Source organism: Protomyctophum parallelum (assembly GCF_964188405.1).
Source record: "Protomyctophum parallelum genome assembly, chromosome: 17".
Classification (NCBI taxonomy): domain Eukaryota; kingdom Metazoa; phylum Chordata; class Actinopteri; order Myctophiformes; family Myctophidae; genus Protomyctophum; species Protomyctophum parallelum.
This window is the reverse complement of record NC_139719.1, coordinates 46,609,816-46,623,353: the sequence shown is the minus strand read 5'-3', so window position 1 is coordinate 46,623,353 and position 13,538 is coordinate 46,609,816. Positions and strand designations below refer to the sequence as shown.

At 38.5% G+C, this 13,538-nt stretch overlaps 2 protein-coding genes across 2 annotated transcripts in view; both read right to left on the bottom strand.

Annotated features, from left to right (window-relative positions):
* Positions 1-12,265, bottom strand: part of afap1l2 (actin filament associated protein 1-like 2) — a gene marked incomplete at its 5' end in the record, with an annotated part of 59,806 nt that extends 47,541 nt beyond the window's left edge. The window contains one exon of the mRNA XM_083786767.1: positions 12,248-12,265. Within this exon, the coding sequence (XP_083642893.1) occupies positions 12,248-12,265 (18 nt within the window). The remainder of the gene's footprint in view (positions 1-12,247) is intronic.
* LOC310874815 (GTPase IMAP family member 8-like) overlaps positions 1-13,538 on the bottom strand; it is a gene marked incomplete at both ends in the record, with an annotated part of 389,544 nt that overhangs the window by 185,364 nt on the left and 190,642 nt on the right. The window lies entirely within an intron of this gene.

Here is a 13,538-nt window from a genome sequence, read left to right as displayed (position 1 = left end):
AATGCACAGTCTATGTAAAGGTGTGTGAATGTAATGCACAGTCTATGTAAAGGTGTGTGAATGTAATGCACAGTCTATGTAAAGGTGTGTGAATGTAATGCACAGTCTATGTAAAGGTGTGTGAATGTAATGCACAGTCTATGTAAAGGTGTGTGAATGTAATGCACAGTCTATGTAAAGGTGTGTGAATGTAATGCACAGTCTATGTAAAGGTGTGTGAATGTAGTGCACAGTCTATGTAAAGGTGCGTGAATGTAATGCACAGTCTATGTAAAGGTGTGTGAATGTAATGCACAGTCTATGTAAAGGTGTGTGAATGTAATGCACAGTCTATGTAAAGGTGTGTGAATGTAATGCACAGTCTATGTAAAGGTGTGTGAATGTAATGCACAGTCTATGTAAAGGTGTGTGAATGTGTGTGTGAATGGGTGAATGTAATGCACAGTCTATGTAAAGGTGTGTGAATGGGTGAATGTAATGCACAATCTATGTAAAGGTGTGTGAATGGTGAATGTAATGCACAGTCTATGTAAAGGTGTGTGAATGTAATGCACAGTCTATGTAAAGGTGTGTGAATGTAATGCACAGTCTATGTAAAGGTGTGTGAATGTAATGCACAGTCTATGTAAAGGTGTGTGAATGTAATGCACAGTCTATGTAAAGGTGTGTGAATGTAATGCACAGTCTATGTAAAGGTGTGTGAATGTAATGCACAGTCTATGTAAAGGTGTGTGAATGTAATGCACAGTCTATGTAAAGGTGTGTGAATGTAATGCACAGTCTATGTAAAGGTGTGTGAATGTAATGCACAGTCTATGTAAAGGTGTGTGAATGTGTGTGTGAATGGGTGAATGTAATGCACAGTCTATGTAAAGGTGTGTGAATGGGTGAATGTAATGCACAATCTATGTAAAGGTGTGTGAATGGGTGAATGTAATGCACAGTCTATGTAAAGGTGTGTGAATGTAATGCACAGTCTATGTAAAGGTGTGTGAATGTAATGCACAGTCTATGTAAAGGTGTGTGAATGGGTGAATGTAATGCACAGTCTATGTAAAGGTGTGTGAATGTAATGCACAGTCTATGTAAAGGTGTGTGAATGTAATGCACAGTCTATGTAAAGGTGTGTGAATGGGTGAATGTAATGCACATTCTATGTAAAGGTGCGTGAATGTAATGCACAGTCTATGTAAAGGTGTGTGAATGTAATGCACAGTCTATGTAAAGGTGTGTGAATGTAATGCACAGTCTATGTAAAGGTGTGTGAATGTAATGCACAGTCTATGTAAAGGTGTGTGAATGTAATGCACAGTCTATGTAAAGGTGTGTGAATGTAATGCACAGTCTATGTAAAGGTGCGTGAATGTAATGCACAGTCTATGTAAAGGTGCGTGAATGTAATGCACAGTCTATGTAAAGGTGTGTGAATGTAATGCACAGTCTATGTAAAGGTGTGTGAATGTAATGCACAGTCTATGTAAAGGTGTGTGAATGTAATGCACAGTCTATGTAAAGGTGCGTGAATGTAGTGCACAGTCTATGTAAAGGTGCGTGAATGTAATGCACAGTCTATGTAAAGGTGTGTGAATGTAATGCACAGTCTATGTAAAGGTGTGTGAATGTAATGCACAGTCTATGTAAAGGTGTGTGAATGTAATGCACAGTCTATGTAAAGGTGTGTGAATGTAATGCACAGTCTATGTAAAGGTGTGTGAATGTAATGCACAGTCTATGTAAAGGTGTGTGAATGTAATGCACAGTCTATGTAAAGGTGTGTGAATGTAATGCACAGTCTATGTAAAGGTGTGTGAATGTAATGCACAGTCTATGTAAAGGTGTGTGAATGTAATGCACAGTCTATGTAAAGGTGTGTGAATGTAATGCACAGTCTATGTAAAGGTGTGTGAATGTGTGTGTGAATGGGTGAATGTAATGCACAGTCTATGTAAAGGTGTGTGAATGGGTGAATGTAATGCACAATCTATGTAAAGGTGTGTGAATGGGTGAATGTAATGCACAGTCTATGTAAAGGTGTGTGAATGTAATGCACAGTCTATGTAAAGGTGTGTGAATGTAATGCACAGTCTATGTAAAGGTGCGTGAATGTAATGCACAGTCTATGTAAAGGTGTGTGAATGTAATGCACAGTCTATGTAAAGGTGTGTGAATGTAATGCACAGTCTATGTAAAGGTGTGTGAATGTAATGCACAGTCTATGTAAAGGTGTGTGAATGTAATGCACAGTCTATGTAAAGGTGTGTGAATGTAATGCAGTCTATGTAAAGGTGTGTGAATGTAATGCACAGTCTATGTAAAGGTGTGTGAATGTAATGCACAGTCTATGTAAAGGTGTGTGAATGTAATGCACAGTCTATGTAAAGGTGTGTGAATGTGTGTGTGAATGGGTGAATGTAATGCACAGTCTATGTAAAGGTGTGTGAATGGGTGAATGTAATGCACAATCTATGTAAAGGTGTGTGAATGGGTGAATGTAATGCACAGTCTATGTAAAGGTGTGTGAAGGTAATGCACAGTCTATGTAAAGGTGTGTGAATGTAATGCACAGTCTATGTAAAGGTGTGTGAATGTAATGCACAGTCTATGTAAAGGTGCGTGAATGTAATGCACAGTCTATGTAAAGGTGTGTGAATGTAATGCACAGTCTATGTAAAGGTGTGTGAATGTAATGCACAGTCTATGTAAAGGTGTGTGAATGTAATGCACAGTCTATGTAAAGGTGTGTGAATGTAATGCACAGTCTATGTAAAGGTGTGTGAATGTAATGCACAGTCTATGTAAAGGTGTGTGAATGTGTGTGTGAATGGGTGAATGTAATGCACAGTCTATGTAAAGGTGTGTGAATGGGTGAATGTAATGCACAATCTATGTAAAGGTGTGTGAATGGGTGAATGTAATGCACAGTCTATGTAAAGGTGTGTGAATGTAATGCACAGTCTATGTAAAGGTGTGTGAATGTAATGCACAGTCTATGTAAAGGTGTGTGAATGGGTGAATGTAATGCACAGTCTATGTAAAGGTGTGTGAATGTAATGCACAGTCTATGTAAAGGTGTGTGAATGTAATGCACAGTCTATGTAAAGGTGTGTGAATGGGTGAATGTAATGCACATTCTATGTAAAGGTGCGTGAATGTAATGCACAGTCTATGTAAAGGTGTGTGAATGTAATGCACAGTCTATGTAAAGGTGTGTGAATGTAATGCACAGTCTATGTAAAGGTGTGTGAATGTAATGCACAGTCTATGTAAAGGTGTGTGAATGTAATGCACAGTCTATGTAAAGGTGTGTGAATGTAATGCACAGTCTATGTAAAGGTGCGTGAATGTAATGCACAGTCTATGTAAAGGTGCGTGAATGTAATGCACAGTCTATGTAAAGGTGTGTGAATGTAATGCACAGTCTATGTAAAGGTGTGTGAATGTAATGCACAGTCTATGTAAAGGTGTGTGAATGTAATGCACAGTCTATGTAAAGGTGCGTGAATGTAGTGCACAGTCTATGTAAAGGTGCGTGAATGTAATGCACAGTCTATGTAAAGGTGTGTGAATGTAATGCACAGTCTATGTAAAGGTGTGTGAATGTAATGCACAGTCTATGTAAAGGTGTGTGAATGTAATGCACAGTCTATGTAAAGGTGTGTGAATGTAATGCACAGTCTATGTAAAGGTGTGTGAATGTAATGCACAGTCTATGTAAAGGTGTGTGAATGTAATGCACAGTCTATGTAAAGGTGTGTGAATGTAATGCACAGTCTATGTAAAGGTGTGTGAATGTAGTGCACAGTCTATGTAAAGGTGCGTGAATGTAATGCACAGTCTATGTAAAGGTGTGTGAATGTAATGCACAGTCTATGTAAAGGTGTGTGAATGTAATGCACAGTCTATGTAAAGGTGTGTGAATGTAATGCACAGTCTATGTAAAGGTGTGTGAATGTAATGCACAGTCTATGTAAAGGTGTGTGAATGTAATGCACAGTCTATGTAAAGGTGTGTGAATGTAATGCACAGTCTATGTAAAGGTGTGTGAATGTAATGCACAGTCTATGTAAAGGTGTGTGAATGTAATGCACAGTCTATGTAAAGGTGTGTGAATGTAATGCACAGTCTATGTAAAGGTGTGTGAATGTAATGCACAGTCTATGTAAAGGTGTGTGAATGTAGTGCACAGTCTATGTAAAGGTGCGTGAATGTAATGCACAGTCTATGTAAAGGTGTGTGAATGTAATGCACAGTCTATGTAAAGGTGTGTGAATGTAATGCACAGTCTATGTAAAGGTGTGTGAATGTAATGCACAGTCTATGTAAAGGTGTGTGAATGTAATGCACAGTCTATGTAAAGGTGTGTGAATGTAATGCACAGTCTATGTAAAGGTGTGTGAATGTAATGCACAGTCTATGTAAAGGTGTGTGAATGTGTGTGTGAATGGGTGAATGTAATGCACAGTCTATGTAAAGGTGTGTGAATGGGTGAATGTAATGCACAATCTATGTAAAGGTGTGTGAATGGGTGAATGTAATGCACAGTCTATGTAAAGGTGTGTGAATGTAATGCACAGTCTATGTAAAGGTGTGTGAATGTAATGCACAGTCTATGTAAAGGTGTGTGAATGTAATGCACAGTCTATGTAAAGGTGCGTGAATGTAATGCACAGTCTATGTAAAGGTGTGTGAATGTAATGCACAGTCTATGTAAAGGTGTGTGAATGTAATGCACAGTCTATGTAAAGGTGTGTGAATGTAATGCACAGTCTATGTAAAGGTGTGTGAATGTAATGCACAGTCTATGTAAAGGTGTGTGAATGTAATGCACAGTCTATGTAAAGGTGTGTGAATGTAATGCACAGTCTATGTAAAGGTGTGTGAATGTAATGCACAGTCTATGTAAAGGTGTGTGAATGTAATGCACAGTCTATGTAAAGGTGTGTGAATGTGTGTGTGAATGGGTGAATGTAATGCACAGTCTATGTAAAGGTGTGTGAATGGGTGAATGTAATGCACAATCTATGTAAAGGTGTGTGAATGGGTGAATGTAATGCACAGTCTATGTAAAGGTGTGTGAATGTAATGCACAGTCTATGTAAAGGTGTGTGAATGTAATGCACAGTCTATGTAAAGGTGTGTGAATGTAATGCACAGTCTATGTAAAGGTGCGTGAATGTAATGCACAGTCTATGTAAAGGTGTGTGAATGTAATGCACAGTCTATGTAAAGGTGTGTGAATGTAATGCACAGTCTATGTAAAGGTGTGTGAATGTAATGCACAGTCTATGTAAAGGTGTGTGAATGTAATGCACAGTCTATGTAAAGGTGTGTGAATGTAATGCACAGTCTATGTAAAGGTGTGTGAATGTAGTGCACAGTCTATGTAAAGGTGCGTGAATGTAATGCACAGTCTATGTAAAGGTGTGTGAATGTAATGCACAGTCTATGTAAAGGTGTGTGAATGTAATGCACAGTCTATGTAAAGGTGTGTGAATGTAATGCACAGTCTATGTAAAGGTGTGTGAATGTAATGCACAGTCTATGTAAAGGTGTGTGAATGTAATGCACAGTCTATGTAAAGGTGTGTGAATGTAATGCACAGTCTATGTAAAGGTGTGTGAATGGGTGTGTGAATGGGTGAATGTAATGCACAGTCTATGTAAAGGTGTGTGAATGGGTGAATGTAATGCACAATCTATGTAAAGGTGTGTGAATGGGTGAATGTAATGCACAGTCTATGTAAAGGTGTGTGAATGTAATGCACAGTCTATGTAAAGGTGTGTGAATGTAATGCACAGTCTATGTAAAGGTGTGTGAATGTAATGCACAGTCTATGTAAAGGTGCGTGAATGTAATGCACAGTCTATGTAAAGGTGTGTGAATGTAATGCACAGTCTATGTAAAGGTGTGTGAATGTAATGCACAGTCTATGTAAAGGTGTGTGAATGTAATGCACAGTCTATGTAAAGGTGTGTGAATGTAATGCACAGTCTATGTAAAGGTGTGTGAATGTAATGCAGTCTATGTAAAGGTGTGTGAATGTAATGCACAGTCTATGTAAAGGTGTGTGAATGTAATGCACAGTCTATGTAAAGGTGTGTGAATGTAATGCACAGTCTATGTAAAGGTGTGTGAATGTGTGTGTGAATGGGTGAATGTAATGCACAGTCTATGTAAAGGTGTGTGAATGGGTGAATGTAATGCACAATCTATGTAAAGGTGTGTGAATGGGTGAATGTAATGCACAGTCTATGTAAAGGTGTGTGAATGTAATGCACAGTCTATGTAAAGGTGTGTGAATGTAATGCACAGTCTATGTAAAGGTGCGTGAATGTAATGCACAGTCTATGTAAAGGTGTGTGAATGTAATGCACAGTCTATGTAAAGGTGTGTGAATGTAATGCACAGTCTATGTAAAGGTGTGTGAATGTAATGCACAGTCTATGTAAAGGTGTGTGAATGTAATGCACAGTCTATGTAAAGGTGTGTGAATGTAATGCACAGTCTATGTAAAGGTGTGTGAATGTAATGCACAGTCTATGTAAAGGTGTGTGAATGTGTGTGTGAATGGGTGAATGTAATGCACAGTCTATGTAAAGGTGTGTGAATGGGTGAATGTAATGCACAATCTATGTAAAGGTGTGTGAATGGGTGAATGTAATGCACAGTCTATGTAAAGGTGTGTGAATGTAATGCACAGTCTATGTAAAGGTGTGTGAATGTAATGCACAGTCTATGTAAAGGTGTGTGAATGGGTGAATGTAATGCACAGTCTATGTAAAGGTGTGTGAATGTAATGCACAGTCTATGTAAAGGTGTGTGAATGTAATGCACAGTCTATGTAAAGGTGTGTGAATGGGTGAATGTAATGCACAGTCTATGTAAAGGTGCATGAATGTAATGCACAGTCTATGTAAAGGTGTGTGAATGTAATGCACAGTCTATGTAAAGGTGTGTGAATGTAATGCACAGTCTATGTAAAGGTGTGTGAATGTAATGCACAGTCTATGTAAAGGTGTGTGAATGTAATGCACAGTCTATGTAAAGGTGTGTGAATGTAATGCACAGTCTATGTAAAGGTGTGTGAATGTAATGCACAGTCTATGTAAAGGTGTGTGAATGTAATGCACAGTCTATGTAAAGGTGCGTGAATGTAATGCACAGTCTATGTAAAGGTGTGTGAATGTAATGCACAGTCTATGTAAAGGTGTGTGAATGTAATGCACAGTCTATGTAAAGGTGTGTGAATGTAATGCACAGTCTATGTAAAGGTGTGTGAATGTAATGCACAGTCTATGTAAAGGTGTGTGAATGTAGTGCACAGTCTATGTAAAGGTGCGTGAATGTAATGCACAGTATATGTAAAGGTGTGTGAATGTAATGCACAGTCTATGTAAAGGTGTGTGAATGTAATGCACAGTCTATGTAAAGGTGTGTGAATGTAATGCACAGTCTATGTAAAGGTGTGTGAATGTAATGCACAGTCTATGTAAAGGTGTGTGAATGTAATGCACAGTCTATGTAAAGGTGTGTGAATGTAATGCACAGTCTATGTAAAGGTGTGTGAATGTAATGCACAGTCTATGTAAAGGTGTGTGAATGTAGTGCACAGTCTATGTAAAGGTGCGTGAATGTAATGCACAGTCTATGTAAAGGTGTGTGAATGTAATGCACAGTCTATGTAAAGGTGTGTGAATGTAATGCACAGTCTATGTAAAGGTGTGTGAATGTAATGCAGTCTATGTAAAGGTGTGTGAATGTAATGCACAGTCTATGTAAAGGTGTGTGAATGTAATGCACAGTCTATGTAAAGGTGTGTGAATGTAATGCACAGTCTATGTAAAGGTGTGTGAATGTGTGTGTGAATGGGTGAATGTAATGCACAGTCTATGTAAAGGTGTGTGAATGGGTGAATGTAATGCACAATCTATGTAAAGGTGTGTGAATGGGTGAATGTAATGCACAGTCTATGTAAAGGTGTGTGAATGTAATGCACAGTCTATGTAAAGGTGTGTGAATGTAATGCACAGTCTATGTAAAGGTGTGTGAATGGGTGAATGTAATGCACAGTCTATGTAAAGGTGTGTGAATGTAATGCACAGTCTATGTAAAGGTGTGTGAATGTAATGCACAGTCTATGTAAAGGTGTGTGAATGGGTGAATGTAATGCACAGTCTATGTAAAGGTGCGTGAATGTAATGCACAGTCTATGTAAAGGTGTGTGAATGTAATGCACAGTCTATGTAAAGGTGTGTGAATGTAATGCACAGTCTATGTAAAGGTGTGTGAATGTAATGCACAGTCTATGTAAAGGTGTGTGAATGTAATGCACAGTCTATGTAAAGGTGTGTGAATGTAATGCACAGTCTATGTAAAGGTGTGTGAATGTAATGCACAGTCTATGTAAAGGTGTGTGAATGTAATGCACAGTCTATGTAAAGGTGTGTGAATGTAATGCACAGTCTATGTAAAGGTGTGTGAATGTAATGCACAGTCTATGTAAAGGTGTGTGAATGTAATGCACAGTCTATGTAAAGGTGTGTGAATGTAATGCACAGTCTATGTAAAGGTGTGTGAATGTAGTGCACAGTCTATGTAAAGGTGCGTGAATGTAATGCACAGTCTATGTAAAGGTGTGTGAATGTAATGCACAGTCTATGTAAAGGTGTGTGAATGTAATGCACAGTCTATGTAAAGGTGTGTGAATGTAATGCACAGTCTATGTAAAGGTGTGTGAATGTAATGCACAGTCTATGTAAAGGTGTGTGAATGTAATGCACAGTCTATGTAAAGGTGTGTGAATGTAATGCACAGTCTATGTAAAGGTGTGTGAATGTAATGCACAGTCTATGTAAAGGTGTGTGAATGTAATGCACAGTCTATGTAAAGGTGCGTGAATGTAATGCACAGTCTATGTAAAGGTGTGTGAATGTAATGCACAGTCTATGTAAAGGTGTGTGAATGTAATGCACAGTCTATGTAAAGGTGTGTGAATGTAATGCACAGTCTATGTAAAGGTGTGTGAATGTAATGCACAGTCTATGTAAAGGTGTGTGAATGTAGTGCACAGTCTATGTAAAGGTGCGTGAATGTAATGCACAGTATATGTAAAGGTGTGTGAATGTAATGCACAGTCTATGTAAAGGTGTGTGAATGTAATGCACAGTCTATGTAAAGGTGTGTGAATGTAATGCACAGTCTATGTAAAGGTGTGTGAATGTAATGCACAGTCTATGTAAAGGTGTGTGAATGTAATGCACAGTCTATGTAAAGGTGTGTGAATGTAATGCACAGTCTATGTAAAGGTGTGTGAATGTAATGCACAGTCTATGTAAAGGTGTGTGAATGTAGTGCACAGTCTATGTAAAGGTGCGTGAATGTAATGCACAGTCTATGTAAAGGTGTGTGAATGTAATGCACAGTCTATGTAAAGGTGTGTGAATGTAATGCACAGTCTATGTAAAGGTGTGTGAATGTAATGCAGTCTATGTAAAGGTGTGTGAATGTAATGCACAGTCTATGTAAAGGTGTGTGAATGTAATGCACAGTCTATGTAAAGGTGTGTGAATGTAATGCACAGTCTATGTAAAGGTGTGTGAATGTGTGTGTGAATGGGTGAATGTAATGCACAGTCTATGTAAAGGTGTGTGAATGGGTGAATGTAATGCACAATCTATGTAAAGGTGTGTGAATGGGTGAATGTAATGCACAGTCTATGTAAAGGTGTGTGAATGTAATGCACAGTCTATGTAAAGGTGTGTGAATGTAATGCACAGTCTATGTAAAGGTGTGTGAATGGTGAATGTAATGCACAGTCTATGTAAAGGTGTGTGAATGTAATGCACAGTCTATGTAAAGGTGTGTGAATGGGTGAATGTAATGCACAGTCTATGTAAAGGTGCGTGAATGTAATGCACAGTCTATGTAAAGGTGTGTGAATGTAATGCACAGTCTATGTAAAGGTGTGTGAATGTAATGCACAGTCTATGTAAAGGTGTGTGAATGTAATGCACAGTCTATGTAAAGGTGTGTGAATGTAATGCACAGTCTATGTAAAGGTGTGTGAATGTAATGCACAGTCTATGTAAAGGTGTGTGAATGTAATGCACAGTCTATGTAAAGGTGTGTGAATGTAATGCACAGTCTATGTAAAGGTGTGTGAATGTAATGCACAGTCTATGTAAAGGTGTGTGAATGTATTGCACAGTCTATGTAAAGGTGTGTGAATGTAATGCACAGTCTATGTAAAGGTGTGTGAATGTAATGCACAGTCTATGTAAAGGTGTGTGAATGTAATGCACAGTCTATGTAAAGGTGTGTGAATGTAGTGCACAGTCTATGTAAAGGTGCGTGAATGTAATGCACAGTCTATGTAAAGGTGTGTGAATGTAATGCACAGTCTATGTAAAGGTGTGTGAATGTAATGCACAGTCTATGTAAAGGTGTGTGAATGTAATGCACAGTCTATGTAAAGGTGTGTGAATGTAATGCACAGTCTATGTAAAGGTGTGTGAATGTAATGCACAGTCTATGTAAAGGTGTGTGAATGTAATGCACAGTCTATGTAAAGGTGTGTGAATGTAATGCACAGTCTATGTAAAGGTGTGTGAATGTAATGCACAGTCTATGTAAAGGTGTGTGAATGTAATGCACAGTCTATGTAAAGGTGTGTGAATGTAATGCACAGTCTATGTAAAGGTGTGTGAATGTAATGCACAGTCTATGTAAAGGTGTGTGAATGTAATGCACAGTCTATGTAAAGGTGTGTGAATGTAATGCACAGTCTATGTAAAGGTGCGTGAATGTAATGCACAGTCTATGTAAAGGTGTGTGAATGTAATGCACAGTCTATGTAAAGGTGTGTGAATGTAATGCACAGTCTATGTAAAGGTGTGTGAATGTAATGCACATTCTATGTAAAGGTGTGTGAATGTAATGCACAGTCTATGTAAAGGTGTGTGAATGTGTGAATGTAATGCACAGTCTATGTAAAGGTGTGTGAATGTGTGAATGTAATGCACAGTCTATGTAAAGGTGTGTGAATGGGTGAATGTAATGCACAGTCTATGTAAAGGTGTGTGAATGTGTGAATGTAATGCACAGTCTATGTAAAGGTGTGTGAATGTGTGAATGTAATGCACAGTCTATGTAAAGGTGTGTGAATGGGTGAATGTAATGCACAGTCTATGTAAAGGTGTGTGAATGTGTGAATGTAATGCACAGTCTATGTAAAGGTGTGTGAATGGGTGAATGTAATGCACAGTCTATGTAAAGGTGTGTGAATGTGTGAATGTAATGCACAATCTATGTAAAGGTGTGTGAATGGGTGACTGTAATGCACCATCTATGTAAAGGTGTGTGAATGGGTGAATGTAATGCACAATCTATGTAAAGGTGTGTGAATGGGTGAATGTAATGCACAGTCTATGTAAAGGTGTGTGAATGTGTGAATGTAATGCACAGTCTATGTAAAGGTGTGTGAATGGGTGAATGTAATGCACAGTCTATGTAAAGGTGTGTGAATGGGTGAATGTAATGCACAATCTATGTAAAGGTGTGTGAATGGGTGAATGTAATGCACAGTCTATGTAAAGGTGTGTGAATGTGTGAATGTAATGCACAGTCTATGTAAAGGTGTGTGAATGGGTGAATGTAATGCACAGTCTATGTAAAGGTGTGTGAATGGGTGAATGTAATGCACAGTCTATGTAAAGGTGTGTGAATGGGTGAATGTAATGCACAGTCTATGTAAAGGTGTGTGAATGGGTGAATGTAATGCACAATCTATGTAAAGGTGTGTGAATGGGTGAATGTAATGCACAGTCTATGTAAAGGTGTGTGAATGTGTGAATGTAATGCACAATCTATGTAAAGGTGTGTGAATGGGTGAATGTAATGCACAGTCTATGTAAAGGTGTGTGAATGGGTGAATGTAATGCACAGTCTATGTAAAGGTGTGTGAATGTAATGAACAGTCTATGTAAAGGTGTGTGAATGTGTGTGTGAATGGGTGAATGTAATGCACAGTCTATGTAAAGGTGTGTGAATGGGTGAATGTAATGCACAATCTATGTAAAGGTGTGTGAATGGGTGAATGTAATGCACAGTCTATGTAAAGGTGCCTCTACACCAAATCTTTGCCTCATATAGCTGATATACACACTAATACCATTGTGTAATTCACCGTATGCAATTTATGCAAGTTTCTTTGAGATTTCATCATGTTAGTTTATGGGCAGACTTTCACCTGCTTGTAAAGCCACATCATGAATTTGTCTTTAACTTTTTTCGGACTCTCAACAGGTTAGGAAAGAGGAGAGTGAGGATGACTCAAGATTTCTGGGAGTACCGTGCTAATGGAAAGACAAAAGCAGGGCCCATCTCTGATAATTACATCTTTACTGCCAATGGTACAGCCGTGAGGGCTTACAAGGCTGTGGAAATGGAAATAATCCCTGGCAAGATCGTGTCTGAGATCCGACAATACTTCTACAGGTGAAGTTTCATTGTGCTTTTTTTGAGTTATTGTTAGTCTCTTTCCCCTAACTCTAGTGGTAGTTTTGTCAAAGCCTCTCCACTCTCAGTATTAACCCCTTAAACCCTAAATACTTCATTGACCAGAGTCCCCCAGGGGTATATACTCTATACTGGGCCCCCTCCATTTTTCTCTCTGCCAAAACAAACCCATAACAATGCATCATGTTGCAGAGCTTTTTGAGCGTTTGCCTATTTTCGCTGAACGCCAAAATAACAATAATAATATCTCAAACTGCTTTTCTTAGTACCCAAAGACGTACTCATGTAAAGATATGGGGGGGCATGAGAAAATGACAAGTAAAAATAATGTATTCGGGGGGAAAAACACAAACAAACAAAAGTGGAATGAGTTGGCTGGGGAAAGCAATTAGCTAGAGATCATGTAGCTATCATATGATCGATCGACAAAAATTACATATTTTCAACTTTTTCAATTCAATTTCAATTCCCCCCCATTTCTTAACTCATTCCATGCCCATGACATGATTGATGACCTTTACGCTGTTCGCTAATCTATGGAACATCCATGGTTTTGCTGAGTTTATTTTAGCTCTCGGATCACCTCAGGACTCGTTGATCACGTGACTGGAAGAAAAATAGTCACATTTGGTGGACCCTCTTGTAAACAAGTGTAATACTTTATTGGGTCGTCCACTCGCAGTTAACAGTCTTTGTATTGAGTTTTGCTTGAAATGTAGTGTAATTCTGCAAACTGTTAATAAATATTTCAATCAATCAAAACATGCGTGTGCACAGGACTGGAGTGAAAACTCCACTATAATAGCAGTCCAGTTGAGCGAGCTCCCAACAACAGCTTGTAACTTTCAAATGGATTGTCGCGTATAGACCATGATTTGTTCCCGATTCTACAATATCCGCCGCGCGCGTCATTTGAGAATGGAATGGAGACACGCAAAATATTCTGTGGTTTTTCAAAGGGTAGGTGAAAACTCTCTATAAACCTGGGCTTGCAAGAAATACTCCACCCAGTCCCTACTCCC